Below are 20,414 nucleotides of genomic sequence, written 5' to 3' on the forward strand. Positions count from 1 at the left end.
ATGTACCAGGCCTACCCACTCCACAGCTAGCTAATGACCACTAAACACAACCAGCCTATAAACTATAAACCCCACCTTAACAAGCCACAGGACCATTAAAGTACAGTAACGAAGTAGGGTGGAAAACAACCACTAAACCGAATGTGTCTAATCTGGCTGGCTTGTTTGACTGTTTTTGTGGTGGGTCGCAGGCAGCATTGGTTGGCTGGACTGGAGCAGGAATAACTCACCGGTTGCAGACGATGACGATGACAACCACTGCGATGAGGAAGACCAGGCCTGCAGCTGCAGAGCCGATGATGAGAGGCAGCTTCTCCTGAATGCTGGTGTTGTACTCCTCTGTGATTAGACAAACACACACAAACACACCATCACACACTGAAACATATGGGCCAGGCATCTGAGCTAATGCATATGGAGAGAGCAGTGGGTGACAGACAGACAGACGGTTGGGGAGACCAATGGGCATCTTGGCTGGCAGCACAAGACCTCTCTCCAAAGCCCACTGAGCACATTCAGATACCAGCAATATGGTCGCCCGCTCATCTGGAACTGAGAGAGCAGGTTTGGGAGAGACCCAGCGTCCTTCCCTTAAGAGTGCTGCCAAACACAGGGAATCCAGCATGGCAGTAGGCACACAATCTCACAACCCCACCTCAGGTCCTGACTGCTCTGTCCGAGGTCTGAGGATAGGGAGGGTTGTGCCATGGGTTGTGTCCCATGGTGGTGGTACTGTACTGTATGTAGCCTACTGCAATACTGGGTTCTCCTTTGTCTGGCAGTGTGCTGGCTGCTTGCAGTGGAGGAGAGCAGAGATCAGGCTAATGATGGCCATCGGCACTGCAGGTAATAAGATGTTTAGAGAACACTCAGGTCGCTAACATTATCCATGCCAGGGGCCAGCATTAGCGAAGCCAGGGGACAAGTTAGTCTGCCCAGCAGTGTCCTTCTATACAGATTAATCCACTTTAACCTGATCTGTGACTGACGTTAGTCTACCGCTAATAACTACAGAAAATATCTGCATTCATACATAACCTATCTTATTCATTGGTAAAAAATAAGTTTCACATGACTCATGAGCTCTCCTGAGAAGATAATGAATGAAATCCACATAAATAGAACAATGGGTGTACACAAGACAGAGTTGTCTTGTAGACCGCATCTCAGACCATTTCCCCATCCTTGTGTCTGTTGGGTCATTGTGTCCATGTTGTAATGGTCCATGTTGGGTTGACAGGCCATGCATGGGATGTGATAACTCTGCATCTCTCTATGCTCTATCTAAGCTGAGGAAATGTTGTCTGTACCCACACCTTCTGTCATGGTTTGGAAGTAGAGCTTGCCACTGTAGCGCCCAAATCCAGCCACGGTTCGGGCGCGAACCAGGAACACATAGATTGCCCCTGATTTGAGACCGCGGATGACCACTGTGTTGGTCTGGCTCTTTATGATGGTTGAGTTGTACTCGGTCTGGTCCTGAGAGAGTATTAAGGAAAGAGGGAGAAATACAAATCAGTGCCATCCACAGAACAATTACCATACACATGCATTAACTTAGTGCCTTGTAAAAATAGGCTGATGTGCAAAGTAGGATACAGACTCAAATGTTTCTAACACTGGTGTATCTATTTAACCAAGCAGAATGAAGAGAGAATGAAAAGCAACAGCCATAGGCAGAAGGGATGGCAGTTTCAGGTCTGCTAGTTTGTTTGGGTTGTGAGTTCGGACGATTAGTGCAACTTTTCATTGCCACACCGCTTCTCTCTCTCCACAAAGCTGACAGGTCTGTCTGGAAGAGGAGACTAAAACTGTGCCGGCTGCAGCCTTCAACCAATCAGTCAGCAGCATGAGCACAGTTGTGAGATCTGAGCCGCGGCAGGGGCCGAGACAATTGTTTTGACAGCTCTCCTCAGCAGCATCTGAGAATAGAATTAAACTAAAAAGCGGAGCAGAGTGGCGCGCAGTCACAGAGAACTGCTAAATGAACTTTGTGTGAGCTTGTGTGTGTGTGTGCTGTTCTCTGCCCGTATCTGTGTGTGGGAGTGTTTCTTGTGAGAAAGTATGCTGATTCTGAGGAGTCTCTCTGTTGAATACTGTTTTTATGGCAGTCAACACAGCATTGTTTCAACCGCAAATATCTCTCCATCAATCCCTAGTGGCCTGACTGGAGGGCTGAGAGCAGTTTCCTTTCCCAGTGACAGACCGTGATTATAATTGAAAGGGATCGAGCAGAAGTTGTATGCTTGATTCAGAAGCTACAGTATGCCTGACTCCCACCGTGAACATGCTGTTCTGGACACCGACAGGGGAAGACATTCTTCATTTCAATGTGATAGAAAATTTGAGATATATTTTGCAGTCAATGCAAAATATACCTTATTTAGCCCCGCTACCTTATTTAGCCCCGCTGAGATGGAAGAAAGCCTGACACACTGAATGGTGTCTTTACGTGTGTCTGTTTACATGGAGGTGAGAAAGAGCAGACTGTTTGTTAATGGGTAGTGTGCAGTGGGTACCTACCTTCTCGTAGTACTGCAGTTCATAGTCCAGAATGACTCCATTGGGCTGGTCTGGTTGAGACCAGGACAGAGTGATGCTGTCCACGGTACGACTGACCTGGTGCATGATGGACACTGTCGACGGAGCTGCAGAGAGATAGATAGATGATAGATAGATAGCGAGATATACAGACACAGAGAGAAAGAAGGAAAGTGCATATGTAACAGTATAGCTTCCGTCCCTCTCCTCGCCCCAACCTGGGCTTGAATCAGGGACCCTCTGCACACATTAACAACTGACACCCACGAAGCATCGTTACCCATTGCGCCACAAAAGCCGCGGCACTTGCAGAGCAAGGGGAACAACTACTTCAAGATCTCAGAGCGAGTGACGTCACCCGATTGAAACGCTATTAGCGAGCACCACCGCTAACTAACTAGCCATTTCACATCGGTTACACATAACACATACAAATTCAGAATCACAACATTCAGTCACTGTGATTAGTTCCCAATCATACATCCGAATCATAAAATCTCATCAAACAGATATCAAACAGATGCCTACTTCACTGAGCAATGTAACAGTGATAGTGATATATTAGTTGCTATCATCCTGGGCTGCATGTAGAAAAGGCACACCTCTGACTAAACCACATACATAGTTTGAAGGGACTTTCCAGCACTGACTTTGTATTATTTCCATGATTCATCTGAGCTTCCCACACTGTCGGGGTGTGAGGACACTATCTGTCTGTGTCTGACTAGCAATCATTCCCCTGGCCGCATCCTCCTCCTCCGGACAAATTGTGGAGCAAGCCCATTTTGTATGGCACATAAAACCAGAGAAAATCATCAGAACCGCAAGTATGCCATACACAATCGCCATTTAGTTTTTTCCAGCCTTTTATTTTTGTAATTGCGGTCTATGTTTACGGATATGTTTTGGTGAATGACAACTTCATACACATTAGTAAACGGTTTGAAAGTGCAAGGACAAGAGTCATGGTCATGGTGGACAGATATAGAGAATTATAGCATTTACATGTGGTAATCACTGTGTAGCAATAAGCCAGATCCTTTCAGAAGTAGTTGAGCCAGAAATGAGTGATGAGTGGGTAGGGTTTTAAGCTGCCTTTAGTCTAACAAAACCAAAGGCCCAAACTTGCAACTTTCTTTTTAGTAAGGCTAAAGGGTCAGGGAGGGGCATGCTATCCACGCGCCCTCATACATCCATTAACATTAGTGCATGGTGCCGTGGGTCACAGCGAAGCTAATGCAGGAGATAAAAGCACTGTCTGGGGCTTGGAGGGCAGGATTTATGGGCCCCCGGGCCCCAGCCTCGGCCCATGGTCCCACGCTGCATACACACAGCCCCCAGCCAGCAGCACAGTGGCTCCCCAGAGATCCAGCCATAAAGCGCTCCACCGGCACGCGCTCTCCTTGGAAAATCCACTGACTGGAAACCCCTCCCACCCACCCTCCCTCCCTCAGCCCCTCCCACCATTATCAAGGAATCTGGGGGAGTGTGTGTGTGGTTAATATCTCATATATAAATCTAAGTGTTAATTTTTCGTAGTTCATGTAACAAAATTCTGGTAATATCTGATGCTATCCCCCACACCACAAAGGAGCCTTTCAGATGGGGTTTGGATTAAAATACACATGTTCAGTACTGTAGAGTAAAGCCCGAAGCAGCTCCCAGAGACCAGTGTGCTCTAAGACATGATGACGGAGAGGCTGTTTTATGGCGTATTCATTCTCACCAGTGAGTCAGCCTTGCCTCACATGCCCTCTGATCCCAACAGAAGCTTCCATCCGAGGACACTAATCATGAGATACTGTCTAAACAGGGAGGTCCCGGAGCCTATGTCCCCATATGCCGTCGGCCTTAAAATAAATGTGTCTACAGATAATGAATAGGCAGCCTGTAGTTTCATCTCCTGCAGCAGTTGCACTAAAATGGCCTGTGATTCTGCCATGAACATAAAGTGCATTTGGAAAGTATTCCACATTTTGCTACGTTACAGCCTTATTCTAAAATTGATTAAATTAAATGTTTTTCCACATCAATCTACACAAAATACCCCATAATGACAAAACAAAAACAGGTTTTTAGAAATGTTTGCACATTTATTACAAATAAAGAACAAAAATATCACATTTACATAAGTATTCAGACCCTTTGCTATGAGACTCGAAATTGAGCTCAGGTGCAACCTGTTTCCATTGATCATACTTGAGATGTTTCTACAACTTAATTGGAGTCCACCTGTGGTTAATTAAATTGATTGGACATGATTTGGAAAGGCACACACCTGTCTATGTAAGGTCCCACAGTTGACAGTGCATGTCAGAACAAAAACCAAACCATGAGGTCGAAGGAATTGTCCATAGTGCTCCGAACCAGGATTGTGTCAAGGTACAGATCTGGAGAAGGGTACCAAAACATTTCTGCAGTCTTGAAGGTCCCCAAGAACACAGTGCCCTTCATCATTCTTAAATGGAAGAAGTTTGGAACCACCAAGACTCTTCCTAGAGCTGTCTGCCCAGCCAAACTGAGCAATCGCGGGGAGAAGGGCCTTGGTCAGGGAGGTGACCAAAAACCTGGTGGTCACTCTGACAGCTCAACAGAGTTCCTCTGTGGAGATGGGAGAACTTTCCAGAAGGAGATCCATCTTTGCAGCACGCTACCAATAGGCCTTTATGGTAGAGTGGCCAGACGGAAGCCACTCCTCAGTAAAAGGCACATGAAAGCCCACTTGGAGTTTGCCAAAAGAAACGTAAAGGACTCTCAGACCATGAGAAATAATATTCTCTGGTCTGATGAAACCAAGATTGAACTCTTTGGCCTAAATGCCAAGCTTCAGGTCTGGAGGAAACCTGCCGCATGGTGGCGGCAGCATCATGCTGTAGGAATGTTTTTCAGCAGAAGGGACTGGGAGACTAGTCAGGATCGAAGGAAAGATGAACGGAGCAAAGTGCAGAGAGATCCTTGATGAAAACATGCTACAGAGTGCTCAGGACCTCAGATTGGTGCGAAGGTTCACCTTCCAACAGGACAACGACCCTAAGCACACAGCCAAGACAGTGCAGGAGTGGCTTCGGGACAAGTTCCTGAATGTCCTTGAGTGGCCCAGCCGGAACTCGGACTTGAACACAATCCAACATCTCTGGAGAAACCTGAAAATAGCTGTGCAACGACGCTCCCATTCCAACCTGACAGAGCTTGAGATGATCTGCAGAGAAGAATGGGAGAAACTCCCCAAATACAGGTGTGCCAAGCTTGTAGCGTCATTCCCAAGAAGAATCGAGGCTGTAATCGCTGCTTCAACACAGTACTGAGTAAAGGGCTGAATACTTATGTAAAGGTGATATTTCATTTTTAAATTGTTTATAAATTTGCTAAAATTTATACAAACCAATTTTTGCTTTGTTATTATTGGGTATTGTGTGTAGAGTGAGGAGGGGGGAAAAACCAATTTAATCAATATTAGAATAAGGATGTTACGTAACAAAATGTGGAAAAATTCAAGGGGTCTGAATACTTTCCGAATGCACTGTACATGATCCCCTTCACAGAGACCCAGAGGTAGTGTATACAGAGGTAGTGTATACAGAGGTAGTGTATACAGTAACCAGTCCGGAGAATAGACTACTCACAGGCATCTCTTCAATCTCACTGTTTGTTGAGTTTGTTTGCTATCATAATAAGGCAAATAGTCACTCTAAGGGGAACTCACAAGTATCCCATTACGGATGTACATATATTCAGGACTGCATGCCACATGCTTTTTTGTGCATACCCATTTCCATTAAACAAGCGGTGTAGCCATCTCTGGTAACCTAATCCCGGGCAGGGCATACAGACAAAGGCAGTGCATGTCTTCGTGTACAGAGGATGGTACACATGCCAAGATGAAAGCTTTCCACGTAGAACATTGTGGTTTACTCTAACAGAGGGACGTCTTCCGGACTGAAGCATGAAGAACGTGATGTCTGTATCACACCAATAATAACTATTGAGGAAAAAATAAACAGGACAACAGAGATCTAAGAAGATGGAAGCATTACTGTTACTACTGCTATGGAAAAATGTGTGTAGCGTGTCGACTGTACTGCAGTAATTATATAATTTTCCACTTGATACTCCAGCAGAGTCCCTGCCACGCGGAGACAGGGTGATAATCACTGCTAGTAAAATATTCTAGTCATGGTGGAGCATTCCAGCTTTCCAAACGATTTCTCCTTGCAACGCTACAGCGACGAGGACTATTTATCTAGAATCCTAGGTGTTTAACTTTTTCCTGGCAAGACTTGTACTCTGACACATTGGAACGATCATCCAGCACAAAGGAGGGTTCCGAGAGAGCGTGAGTCTATGAACAAACTCATCAGAAACAGATAACGTTTGTATTCTTTTATCTTAAGATCATCCAGGCCCAGAGATTCTGAATAACATCCAAAAATGTTTGGAAAGTAACTCAATACATTACTGAGCTCTCTCTAGATGGGAGGGTTGTGGACAGTTCAGAAGGGAAACCCTAAGTAGTGCATTACTGTAAATAGTATTTGTCAGTGCTGTTTAATGTGAAGAACTCCTGTTGTTGTAACAGAGTAAAGTTACAGTCTCAGTATTAATACAAGGTCTTGGATCTGATAAAAGACCTTGGGGCTTTGGGCTCTATTCTAGCATAACGCTCTGGCTTGGGCCCAGCAGCCGAATACAAAATCCCAATAGTCATTTTACTGTTGTGTTTGAACACCTAGTAACTTCCATAATCAATCAAAGATGGGCTTTACAGAGTTATTTCCACTCATTTAAATCCATGGCGATTTAATGGGGCATACTCCTGCAAATACAGAGAAGCAATTTACTGAGCCCCCTGATCTATCCCATTTACATCCTCTACCCAGTCTGTAAATAAATATCTCTGCTGCTATTGTTCTGTTCTGTTCTATTCTGCTACACTCGTTTGGTGGGCATGGCCTCCCTCCCTCCCATGCCTGTGTCCCTCTCTTTCCCCTCCTTGTCTTCCCCTAAGAATGCTGGTCTCCTTTCAGCTCAGCCTATTGATTCTGTTCTCCACAGAGCACCCTTCTGAGCATGATGGCATCTTCATTAAGCGAGCTGGTGGACTGAAACCAGGCTGGCCTTTGATGACAGGCAGGCAGGCAAGCAGGCGGGGAGAGGGCCCCCATGCCTGGACAGAGCCTGAGTTTGGGCGCAGGACCACGTGGGCCAGCTGGAGTTCCAGCCCCCATAAAAAAAGGCAGACAGCCATTACAGAGCCATGCTCCGAGGGGTGGGAGGCAAAGTTATTATAGTAATCACAATTTGGGGTTTGTGGTTGGGAGAGACAATGCCACCTCGAGTGATTTCCCCTTTCTCCCTTTGTTCCCCTTCCCATCTTTAAAACCCTGCGCTATTACAACCAAAACCAAATTAAATGCCAAAATCTGCTGAAAAATACATGGTTGGAGAGACAGAAGAGTCAACCATTCATCTTGGCTGTTGAATCTGTGAAAGTGACTTGGATTTAGGACTTTTCTTTGAATATCTGACTTGCCTATATGCAGCATGCTCTATGACCATGTTGCTCTGATTTGAGGTTTTGGTACAAGGAGCAAAGCTATGATTTGGGGGAGGATGGGGAAGGAAGCGAGAACAGGTCAGCACTCGTAAATCCCCATCCCCTTTCACAGTAAAAATCTGTTTCCCCCACAGCACCGTCTCTCCCAATGGGCCCAGCCAGCTGCTCCTCCACTATGCAGCCAGGCAGCCTTCTAAACAGGCTGTTGGTGCTGCCTTCACTCTCTCTCCCTCCGAATGCTCTCCGTTTACGAGCCGCACATCGAGAGCTCTTAAAGGCAGAGGCCTGTATTTGCATGTACTTTTAGCACACTGGCAGACGGCCCTGTTTCCCCATCTGCAATGGATTGTGGGTTTTTACGTCTCCAAAGAGTTTCCAATGCAGTAAAGCAACACAAGCAAGATTTCAGTTCATCAAGCTTTAAACCATCTGCGCTTGAAAAGATTGGGAGCCTTAATGCACTCGTATACACATTATAAGCTAATTCTAAAATAGGCACTCCAGGGGCTTAAAAAGTTTGCAGAACCTTACGGGAGGTTAGGTCTAATCTAAGCACACCACGCCACTAAGTAGTTCTGCTCGCCCAAGAGGTCCAAAGCAGAGATAGGAGAGAAGTGAGGGAACAGTGGTGAGGGGCAGGGTGGGGACTCTCTCTGCAGTCACTTGTAATAATACAGATGTACACTGCTGGGCTTGGCCCCGATTGGTCATTCAGTCTGGACAATTGTTTTAGCAGTACGCTACAGGGATAAGCCTCAGTGCTCTGACTCACAGGCTCTAGGCTAGCCACAATTAGTTTATTTACATTTTCTGCATCTGGCTTCTAAACCAGGTTTTCCAGGGAAATAAAGGAGTGAGGAAGAGTCAGTGAATCTGAAGGACTGCAAATGCGGGTTTTATTACTACTTTGATTGTCCTTGAATGAGTTCTATGAATCTCTTTGTCAAGTGGATAAGCCACTATTGACCTTAAAAGGTAGTCTTCAGAAGGGCTTGAGAAGATAGATGTTATAATACAAAACCATTGTTCTGGATAATCTATTGTATACAGGACAAGTAACACTGCATATAAATTAACTTTTGATACCCATTGATACATTGCTTATCTGCATTAACAGATAAGGAGTTACTATATGACACAATGGTCAGGATTAAAAAAAGATGATCTCATCTTAAAAAGGTCCTGAACTCAATTAAAATATACAACCTCAGAGAGAATCATGGGAGAGACATGTGCATGTCACTCAGAGATTCATGCTTCTGACCTCACCAATGTCACATGATGCATTGATAGGGAAGACAACCTGTGAAAGGACACTAAGGTTGTTGAGGCAAAGAAAACGGTCCTCCCAACATAATCTCACTCAATTCGAGCAAATATGTACAAAAAGTATTTCAGCAGATTTCGGGTGTTTTTGTGTGGCATATTTCGTGTGAAAATACACACATTTGTGCGACTTCATTCATAGGAAAAGTAAATTTTGTGGGGCAAACTTCAGAACAATCTTTTGAAAGTTACTGGAGCAATGCATTTTGGGCAATGGTGTTCTACACTGCCTTTTTTTGTGTCCCACATCTTTCAAAAAACAAACGCGTTAAAAATCCAATATTATTAATCAACCAGGTTGTCATCGAAATACTAATAATATAATAGTAGCCTTACGTTTTTTTAAATTGTATTATTAATGCCAATGCTTCTTTCTATGCTTGTTTTCCCTTAATACTTTGGGATACTGGTGCTCTGTCAGATTTTATGAGGGTTGCGAGATTGGAGTAAAAGCTGAATGTCATTTTTTTTGTGGTATTGATGAAGGTATTTGATTGGGGAACGGGGATACATTTTCATGATGGGAAATTAATTAATCAATACATTTGGGGAAACAGAACACCAGCAAAAAAAAAAAAATGTTTGGTTTAAATTCCACTGGTGCAACTGCATGGTATTTGCAACTAAAACGAGTTTGGAACATGATCAATTAAGCCATATCAATGCAGTTAAACAGGTTCATGTAAAATAATGAATTATGTTGGCTGAAACTTATGGCACTTCCAAGGCCGTTTCATTATAATTATTATGGTCGTGTCAATCATGTTATATACTTAGGCTATTGTAACAAGGCATATGTCAGCATCGTAGGCTTACTGCCTCTGCCCAGAGGCCTACTAGGATTTCATGGCAACGGCCGTTAGAGCTCACCTCACCACGTAGGTGCCCTGGTTAGAGTCCCTGTTGCAGCTTTCACTTTCTTCCGCTACATTTGTGGCTGCGTTGGGATCACATCCAGCTCACGTCTACTTATGTGATCTAGTGGTGGGAAGCATTCTGTTTTTCCACATTGTGTTGGGTGTAATTACATTGGTATATCTAGTGAACAATGGATAAGCAGCAATGGGCATGATGGATAGAAGTAGTCACTACAGGTGTGATCAAGCCTTACATCAATGTTGCCTGAAGCTGAATGGAAAGTGCTATGCTCTGACCAGTTATTCAGAAGAAAATCCTCTGTGACTGTTTATTTTAAATAAGTTAATTTACCAGTGTGGACCCAAACGACCTGTTTAAAGTGTTATTACAACCATGGTGTTCTGTTGTTACTGAAGCTTAAATATAAAATAACATGACAATGATCCACATCACATGGGTAGACAAATTATATGTGTGTTATGCAGCAAAACACAACTATCCTTTTTTAGGATGTAAACCAGTAATATGAATAACTTTTGATCCATCCTGTTCAGATCTAATTAGATGGAGCAAGCACGACCTGCTGAGGAGTGACTGACTCCATCCTAGCTAGAGGGGTGCTCTCATCTTATCTACGAACATAGACAGGGCTCTAACTCCCCTAGCTCCACAATGAGATAGGGTGCAGGCCAGGCAGCAGGCTGTTAGACAGCCTGCCAGCTTAGTGGAGTCTGCTATTAGCACAGTCAGTGTAGTCAGCTCAGCTATCCCCATTGAGACCGTGTCTGTGCCTCGATCTAGGTTGGGCAAACCTAAACATTGCAGTGTTCGCCTTAGCATGGAATAAAGACCTCCACAATTCCTGTCATTATTGAAAGAGATTGTGATATCTCACATCTCAAAATAGGGCTACTTAATGTTAGATCTCTCACTTCCAAGGCAGTTATAGTCAATTAACTAATCACTGATCATAATCTTGATGTGATTGACCTGACTGAAACATGGCTTAAGCCTGATGAATTTACTGTGTTAAGTGAGGCCTCTCCTCCTGGTTACACTAGTGACCATATCCCCTGCGCATCCCGCAAAGGCGGAGGTGTTGCTAACATTTACGATAGCAAATTTAAATTTACACAACAAAAAAAACGACTGCATTTTCCTCTTTTGAGCTTCTAGTCATGAAATCTATGCAGCCTACTCAATCACTTTTTAGAGCTACTGTTTACAGGCCTCCTGGGCCGTATACAGCGTTCCTCACTGAGTTCCCTGAATTCCTATCGGATCTTGTAGTCATGGCAGACAATATTCACATTTTTGGTGACTTTAATATTCACATTTGTTTGCAATCACAAAAAAAAAATCTGCTCAGACCCCGTGCTATAAATTCTCGGACAACCCAAAGATTCCTAGATGCCCTTCCAGACTCCCTCCACCTACCCAAGGACGTCAGACTACACAAATCAGTTAACCACCTAACTAAGGAACTCAATTTAACCTTGCATAATACCCTAGATGCAGTCGCACCCCTAAAAACATTTGTCATAAGAAACTAGCTCCCTTGTATACAGAAAGTACCCGAGCCCTGAAGCAAGCTTCCAGAAAATTAGAACGGAAATAGCGCTAAACCAAACTGGAAGTCTTCCGACTAGCTTGGAAAGACATGTCACGGTTGTCGTAAGGAGGAGCGAACCAAAGTGCAGAGTGTGTGTCGTTCCACATTTTATTTACACTGTGAAACTGTGCAATACATAAATAAACTGAATGACAAAAAACAACAAACCGTGACGCAGAGGTGAAACATACACTGACTCAAAGATAATCTCCCACAAACCCAGATGGGACAAACACCAACTAAATATGACCTCCAATTAGAGACAACGATGACCAGCTGCCTCTAATTGGAGATCATCCCAAACAAAGCCCATCATAGAAATACAAAACTAGAGCAACCCAACATAGAAATACAAAACTAGAACATCACAACATAGAAAAACTAAACTAGAAAAAAAAACCTGTGACGCCCTGACCTACTCTACCATAGAAAATAACAGCTTACTATGGTCAGGACGTGACAAGACAGTACCCTGCAGTATCCCACACTGCTGCTCGGTCATCCTATTTTTCCAACTTAATTGAGGAAAATAAGAACAATAAAAAAAATCATGCAAAGCTAACTAACAAGCAGCATACCCCAAGAGAGGATGGCTTTCACTTCTGCAGGGATAAATTCATGAACTTCTTTGACGAAAAGATCATGATCATTAGAAAGCAAATTACGGACTCCTCTTTAAATCTGCGTATTTCTCCAAAGCTCAGTTGTCCTGAGTCTGCACAACACTGCCAGGACCTAGGATTAAGGGAGACACTCAAGTTTTTGAATATTATATCTCTTGAAACACTGTTCAAAATAGTAATGGCCTCTAAACCTTCAAGCTGCATACTGGACCCTATTCCAACTAAACTACTGAAAGACCTGCTTCCTGTGCTTGGCCCTCCTATGTTAAACATAATAAATGGCTCCCTATCCACCAGATGTGTACCAAACTCACTAAAAGTGGCAGTAATAAAGCCTCTCTTGAAAAAAGCCAAACCATGACCCAGAAAATATAAAAAAACTATCGGCCTATATCGAATCTCCCATTCCTCTCTCTCAAAAAAAAGCTGTTGCACAGCAACTCCCTGCCTTCCTGAAGACAAACAATGTATACAAAACGCTTCAGTCTGGTTTTAGACCCCATCATAGTACTGAGACTGCACTTGTGAAGGTGATAAATGACCTATTAATGGTATCAGACCGAGGCTCTGCATCTGTTCTCGTGCTCCAAGACCTTAGTGCTGCTTTTGATACCATCAATCACCACATTCTTTTGGAGAGATTGGAAACCCAAATTGATCGACACGGACAAGTTCTGGCCTGGTTTAGATCTTATCTGTCGGAAAGATATCAGTTTGTGTAACGGCCTTCGTCAAAATGAGACCAAGTTGCAGAGGAGGATGTGTTCATCGTGAACAATTTTAATGGACCGAATGAACTCTATACAAAAATAAACCAAAAAACGACCAGCAACAGTTCTGTCAGGTTAACAAAACTAAACAGGAAAATATTCACCCACAAAACCCAAAGGAAAAACAGGCTGCCTAAGTATGACTCCCAATCAGCAACAACGAACTACAGCTGTTCCTGATTGAGAGCCATACACGGCCGAAACAAAGAAATACACCAACATAGAAAAGGGAACATAGAACGCCCACCCATGTCACACCCTGGCCTAACCAAAAATAGAGAACAAAAAACCCTCTCTATGGCCAGGGTGTTACAGTTTGTCTCTGTAGATGGTTTGTCCTCCGACAAATCAACTGTACATTTCAGTGTTCCTCAAGGCTCCGTTTTAGGACCACTATTGTTTTCACTACATATTTTACCTCTTGGTGATGTCATTCGGAAACATAATGTTAACTTTTACAGCTACGCGGACGGCACACAGCTGTACATTTCGATGAAACATGGTGAAGCCCCAAAATTGCCCTCCCTGGAAGCCTGTGTTTCAGACATATGGAAGTGGATGGCGGAAAATGTTCTACTTTTAAACTCGGACAAAACAGAGATGCTAGTTCTAGGTCCCAAGAAACAAAGCGATCTTCTGTTGAATCTGACAATTAATCTTGATGGTTGTACAGTCGTCTAAAAAAAAACTGAAGGACCTCGGCGTTACTCTGGACCCGGATCTCTTTTTTGACGAACATATCAAGACTATTTCAAGGACAGATTTTTTCCATCTACGTAACATTGCAAAAATCTGAAACTTTCTGTCCAAAACTGATGTAGAAAAATGTATCCATGCTTTTGTCACTTCTAGATTAGACCACTGCAATGCTCTACTTTCCGGCTACCTGGATAAAGCACTAAATAAACTTCAGATAGTGCTAAACACGGTTTCTAGAATCTTGACTAGAACCAACAAATTTGATCATATTACTCCAGTGCTTGCCTCTCTACACTGGCTTCCTGTTAAGGCAAGGGCTGATTTCAAGGTTTTACTGCTAACCTACAAAGCATTGCATTGGCTTGCTCCTACCTATCTTTCCAATTTGGTCCTGCCGTACATACCTACATGTACGCTACGGTCACAAGACGCAGGCCTCCTTACTGTCCCTAGAATTTCTAAGCAAACAGCTGGAGGCAGGGCATTCTCCTATTGAGCTCAATTTTTATGGAATGGTCTGCCTATCCATGTGAGAGACGCAGACTCGGTCTCGACCTTTAAGTCTTTATTGAAGACTCAACTCTTCAGTAGGTCCTATGATTGAGTGTAGTCTGGCCAAGGAATGTGAAGGTGAACGGAAAGGCACTGGAGCAATGAACCGCCCTTGCTGTCTCTGCCTGGCCGGTTCCCCTCTCTCCACTGGGATTCTCTCCCTCAAACCCCCCCCCCGGGTTCGTGCTACTCGGCCTTGTCTCAGGATAGTAAGTTGGTGGTTGAAGACATCCCTTTAGTGGTGTGGGGGCTGTGCTTTGGCAAAGTGGGTGGGGTTATATCCTGCCTGTTTGGCCCTGTCCGGGGGTATCGTCGGACGGAGCCACAGTGTCTCCCAACCCCTCCTGTCTCAGCCTCTAGTATTTATGCAATAGTTTATACATTTGATTGATTGATTGATTGATGTAGGATTTTCTACGGCCTACAATCGAGGCCTTTCCCAGTCATGGTTCTCAATGGTGAAGACTGAACTCAAGTTAGGGGTTATACGTCAGACTCTCCTATACCACTTTGCCCAACATGTTATACCCAGAGGTTGTAAATAAACCCTTTCTTTTCTAAGGTTATCCAAAAATGAGGGATCATTATTTTTGGCTGTGAAACCCATAGCCGAATGGCTCCAGACTGAGTATTTCTCACCATTTATTTACAGAGAGCAATTTCTGTTTTATAGCAGGTAGTGTCAATGTATTTACAGTAGTGTGTTGATTAATTATTGCTTTCTTCAGTGGAAATACAGAATATGTATAAAAATGCCAAATACACCAAAAGCTAAATCAAGCAGAGATTTATTTACCATGTTAATCATTACTGAAACATGCAAACTACAAACATTTAACCAGTTAAAGATAACGAACACATGACAACTAGATAACAAATATTTAATTAAAAAGAATTGACACAAAAGTCAAGAGTCGGCTATAACATGAGTAAAAACAAAGTGAGTGTGTGTATATGTGTGTTTGTGTGTGTGTGTGTGTGTCTGTATTATGCTATGAATTATAATTTCACAAAATAAAAATGTATCCCTATTCCCCAATCAAATACCTTCACCGATACCCCCCAAAATTTGAATGTCTTTTTTCCCCAATCTGGCAACCTTCTTAAAATTTGACACAGCCTTGTATAAAATGCATTATGAAAAAAATGGTGTAATGTACACGAAAAAGTGGAGCCTTGTATTAAATGCATTATGAAAGAAATTGTGTAATGTAGGCTCCACGAAATATGAAATGCCATATCAAGAAAATCGTGTAGGTCTACTTTTGCCTACACAAAAAAAGGGCCATTCTTTCTATAAGTGCACCGATATTCCAAAGTATTAAGTGAAAACAAGCACAGAAAACAGTATTGGCATAAAACAACTATGTAAGGCTACTATTATGTAATTATTTCAGTGACAACCTGGTTGATTAACAATATTGGGTTGTAAAGGCGTTTGTTTTTTTATATAAATAAATGTGTGACACAAAAAAAGGCAGTGTAGAACACCATTGAACATCATGCATTGGTCTAATAACTTTCAAAAGATTGTTCAGAAGTTTGCCCCCCCAAAAATTTATTTTCCTCTGAATGAAGTTGCACAAAAATGTGTGCATTTTCCCACGAAGCAGCTCATAAAATGGTCTTTTCACACAAATTAAGCTACACAAAAACATAAAAACGCACGAAATCTGCTGAAATACTTTTTGTACATATTTGCACAAATTGAGTTTGAGATTGTGTTAGTCCTTCAGAATCCAAGAAAAATATTTAAGTTGAAATGAAACAACAAAGACTTTGTTTTGTTGCAGTGTGATTCATTATGTCAATATTGGATTTTCTACACTTTCATTATAGTTATCACGGTTCTGTAAACATAACAGATAATTGCACGTCAACATCTTTTAAAGTGGTGTGCCTGTGGGGTGTCTGAGTTGACACAGACCTGCGCCTCTTTGTGTGAAGTGTGTCTGTGAAGTGTGTGTGTACGTGAATGTGTATGTGTGTATGAGTCAGTGTGTTTACTATATACCCACATCCCATCTCTCAGTTGTAAATTTGCTTTGAGAAGACACTTCATTCCTCGTCTGTTCCGGCACATAAAAGCAGTCATTCTTATTACATGGCTCCAGAAATAGAAAATAAAGCAATTCCAAAAATATCAGCCAGAAATGTAATACATAAATATTTCTGAGAGCATCTTTCTCTCTGATATTTTAACAACCAGGAGAGGACTTAGAGACCAGAGGTGGAGAGGAGAGAGGCATGGAGGAGGCAAGGAGAGGTAGTACAACCACCTTCTTACTGTTTCCCACTTTCCTCTCAAATGGAAAAACATAAACAGAACTGGAAAAATACATGCAATAACAGAATGAGCCTGATCATTTATGAGCACACTTTGTGCTGGAAAACAGTATATCCCTTAGCACAATAAACTGGCTTGAAGAGGGGTATTTACCCAAACACTATAATTTGTATTACAGATATATAATTTGGTATTGGCATTACATTTAATTTACACCCCACTGTGGTTGTCTTCATTCATAAATAGAAATGCCCACTTTCACTCACAAGACACATTACTTATATATTTTCAAACTGTGAAAAATCTGAGCACTTCAACATGAAAATCAGAAAGAAAATGTGGTTGTGCACGATCTCTTTTGGAGTCAACTATTCTAACCTGTCATATTAACAAATTCCTAACAAAGATGTTAAATAGGTCATTACCTATGCTTTGGGGGAAATAACAACAGTGAATAAATGACTGCATTAGCACAATTTCTTTGTGCATTTCAGCATCAATCAGAGCTAATGTGGCCTACAACAAGTAATTCCAGCCACACAGCCTTACTAAACAACCCTTTAAAGTCCACTGGCCCAAAAGGGCCTGATCTTCTTACACAGCTTCACACAGCTTCACACAATGTCTATCGCCAAGTTCCTAATTCTTTCTTCTTATGCTATTCAGTAAAATTACAGATATATGATAAAACCAACTGCAGGTACACAGTAGAATGGCCCCAGTATTTATTTATTTAGGCAAGTCACTTAAGAACAAATTCTTATTTACAATAACAGCCTAGGAACAGTGGGTTAAGTGCCTTGTTGAGGGGCAGAACAACAGATTTTTACCTAGCCAGATCAGGGATTTGATCTAGCAACCTTTTGGTTACTGGCATGACACTCTAACCACTAGGCTACCTGCCACCCCGGTATGAAGTATATGACTTTTGCTTTTCTATTTTTGTTTTGCCAAAACACCATTAATAGTGTAGTCATACATTTCTCATTTTGTCTGAATAAAATATGTAGCTTTGTATAAAGCATTGCTTCATGAACCTGGAATTTCCAATGCAGTAAAGCTACACAAGCGAGTTTTCAGTTCATCAAGCTTTAAGCTGCCAGTTTATGCTCTAATTCTCTTAGCAAGGGCATGAAGTAATTAAATGCATATTGAATGCGTAGTTCATCTAAAGTCATCTAACCCTATAGTCAGCTAGCTCCGCAGTCTGCATACCTAACACCATATGCAAATCACAATCACACAATCTCTGCTCTCTCTCCTTCCACTAGTTGGTCTCAAGAAGTAGCCATAGTATGTGCTTGCAGTGCTGGCTGGAGCCCCGGTGTATAGAGCTGTGCCACTCTGTCAGTGCTGGCTGGAGCCCCGGTGTATAGAGCTGTGCCACTCTGTCAGGGCTGGCTGGAGCCCCGGTGTATAGAGATGTGCCACTCTGTCAGGGTTGGCTGGAGCCCCGGTGTATAGAGCTGTGCCACTCTGTCAGGGCTGGCTGGAGCCCCGGTGTATAGAGCTGTGCCACTCTGTCAGGGCTGGCTGGAGCCCCGGTGTATAGAGCTGTGCCACTCTGTCAGGGCTGGCTGGAGCCCCGGTGTATAGAGCTGTGCCACTCTGTCAGGGCTGGGCTGTGCTCCAGGTGTCTACAGAGGCCTCCTGTCTGTCTGGCCGCCTGACCCACACTGGCACCTTGCATATGTGCCCTTCCTGACAACTTCTGTCACTGTCACACGTCCTGCATCCTATGCTGGCTGGCCTGGCAGTATCTCTCTGCCTCTCTCGAACCAGTGCACTGTATGCTGGACACGTCAGCAGCACTACAGCACCAGCAGCAGAGGAGTGGAAAACACCCTCCCCTTATTCAAAGCTGGTGTTTAGAAGGCATGAATATAAAAGCCAAGCATAAATTATTAATGGTGAGGAATGGACCTTTGAAGAATCAAGTGTATAAAATCCTCACAGTGGATGTGTAAAAATACCCATACAACCTAGCGCTCAAACAGGGAAATGGTCCAGGTTATCAATGGTTACAGTGCGGTAGCAGCAACAATATTCACCCCTCCCTCAATCAAAACCATTAGCATTCTGCGTGGAACTTCCATGGAGCCCTGCAGTCGATGACGAAGACCTCCATATACCCATCTATGCTTCTGACTATGTTCTGTACAGTGTCTAGCTCTATTAAATTGTAGAGGACGTATTTGTTTAGGCGTTTCACTAGCCCAAGGTGAGCCAGGGAAGCTGCTGCTAATATGGGGAGGAAGGGGAGACTGAATTGGTTTCTTTTCAGGTGAGCAGCTCATTGTTCGTCCCTAGTGGTCTGGTTACAGTTCGTCCCTAGTGGCCTGGTTACAGTTCTCCCCAAGTGGTCTGGTTACAGTTCTCCCCTACTGGTCTGGTTACAGTTCTCCCCTAGTGGCCTGGTTACAGTTCGTCCCTAGTGGCCTGGTTACAGTTCGTCCCTAGTGGTCTGGTTACAGTTCTCCCCTAGTGGTCTGGTTACAGTTCGTCCCTAGTGGTCTGGTTACAGTTCGTCCCTAGTGGTCTGGTTACAGTTCTCCCCTAGTGGTCTGGTTACAGTTCGTCCCTAGTGGTCTGGTTACAGTTTCTCCCCTAGTGGTCTGGTTACAGTTCGTCCCTAGTGGTCTGGTTACAGTTCGTCCCTAGTGGTCTGGTTACAGTTCGTCCTTAGTGGCCTGGTTACAGTTCGTCCCTAGTGGCCTGGTTACAGTTCGTCCCTAGTGGCCTGGTTACAGTTTGTCCCTAGTGGCCTGGTTACAGTTCTCCCCTAGTGGTCTGGTTACAGTTTGTCCTTAGTGGCCTGGTTACAGTTCGTCCCTAGTGGCCTGGTTACAGTTCGTCCCTAGTGGTCTGGTTACAGTTTGTCCTTAGTGGCCTGGTTACAGTTCGTCCCTAGTGGTCTGGTTACAGTTTGTCCTTAGTGGCCTGGTTACAGTTCGTCCCTAGTGGCCTGGTTACAGTTCGTCCCTAGTGGTCTGGTTACAGTTTGTCCTTAGTGGCCTGGTTACAGTTCGTCCCTAGTGGCCTGGTTACAGTTCGTCCCTAGTGGTCTGGTTACAGTTCGTCCTTAGTGGCCTGGTTACAGTTCATCACTAGTGGCCTGGTTACAGTTCTCCCCTAGTGGTCTGGTTACAGTTTGTCCTTAGTGGCCTGGTTACAGTTCTCCCCTAGTGGTCTGGTTACAGTTCGTCCTTAGTGGCCTGGTTACAGTTCTCCCCTAGTGGTCTGGTTACAGTTCTCCCCGAGTGGTCTGGTTACAGTTCGTCCCTAGTGGCCTGGTTACAGTTCGTCCCTAGTGGCTTGGTTACAGTTCGTCCCTAGTGGTCTGGTTACAGTTCTCCCCTAGTGGTCTGGTCACAGTTCTCCGCTAGTGGCCTGGTTACAGTTCGTCCCTAGTGGCCTGGTTACAGTTCTCCCCTAGTGGTCTGGTTACAGTTCTCCCCTAGTGGTCTGGTTACAGTTCTCCCCTAGTGGCCTGGTTACAGTTCTCCCCTAGTGGCCTGGTTACAGTTATCCCCTAGTGGTCTGGTTACAGTTCGTCCCTAGTGGCCTGGTTACAGTTCTCCCCTAGTGGTCT

The 20,414-nt window shown here is 43.7% G+C and overlaps 1 protein-coding gene across 5 annotated transcripts in view; it reads right to left on the reverse strand.

The window, feature by feature from the left end:
• Positions 1–20,414, reverse strand: part of LOC106565894 (ephrin type-B receptor 2) — a 172,385-nt gene that overhangs the window by 14,426 nt on the left and 137,545 nt on the right. For all 5 annotated transcript variants that reach the window (XM_045691728.1, XM_014133558.2, XM_045691727.1 and 2 more), the window contains exons 6-8: positions 2,524–2,648; positions 1,317–1,479; positions 231–339 (exon numbers count right to left, since the gene is read on the reverse strand). In XM_045691728.1, coding sequence (XP_045547684.1) covers positions 231–339; positions 1,317–1,479; positions 2,524–2,648 — 397 coding nt within the window. The remainder of the gene's footprint in view (positions 1–230; positions 340–1,316; positions 1,480–2,523; positions 2,649–20,414) is intronic.

The sequence above is a fragment of the Salmo salar genome, chromosome ssa12 (genome assembly GCF_905237065.1).
Source record: "Salmo salar chromosome ssa12, Ssal_v3.1, whole genome shotgun sequence".
Classification (NCBI taxonomy): Eukaryota; Metazoa; Chordata; class Actinopteri; order Salmoniformes; family Salmonidae; genus Salmo; species Salmo salar.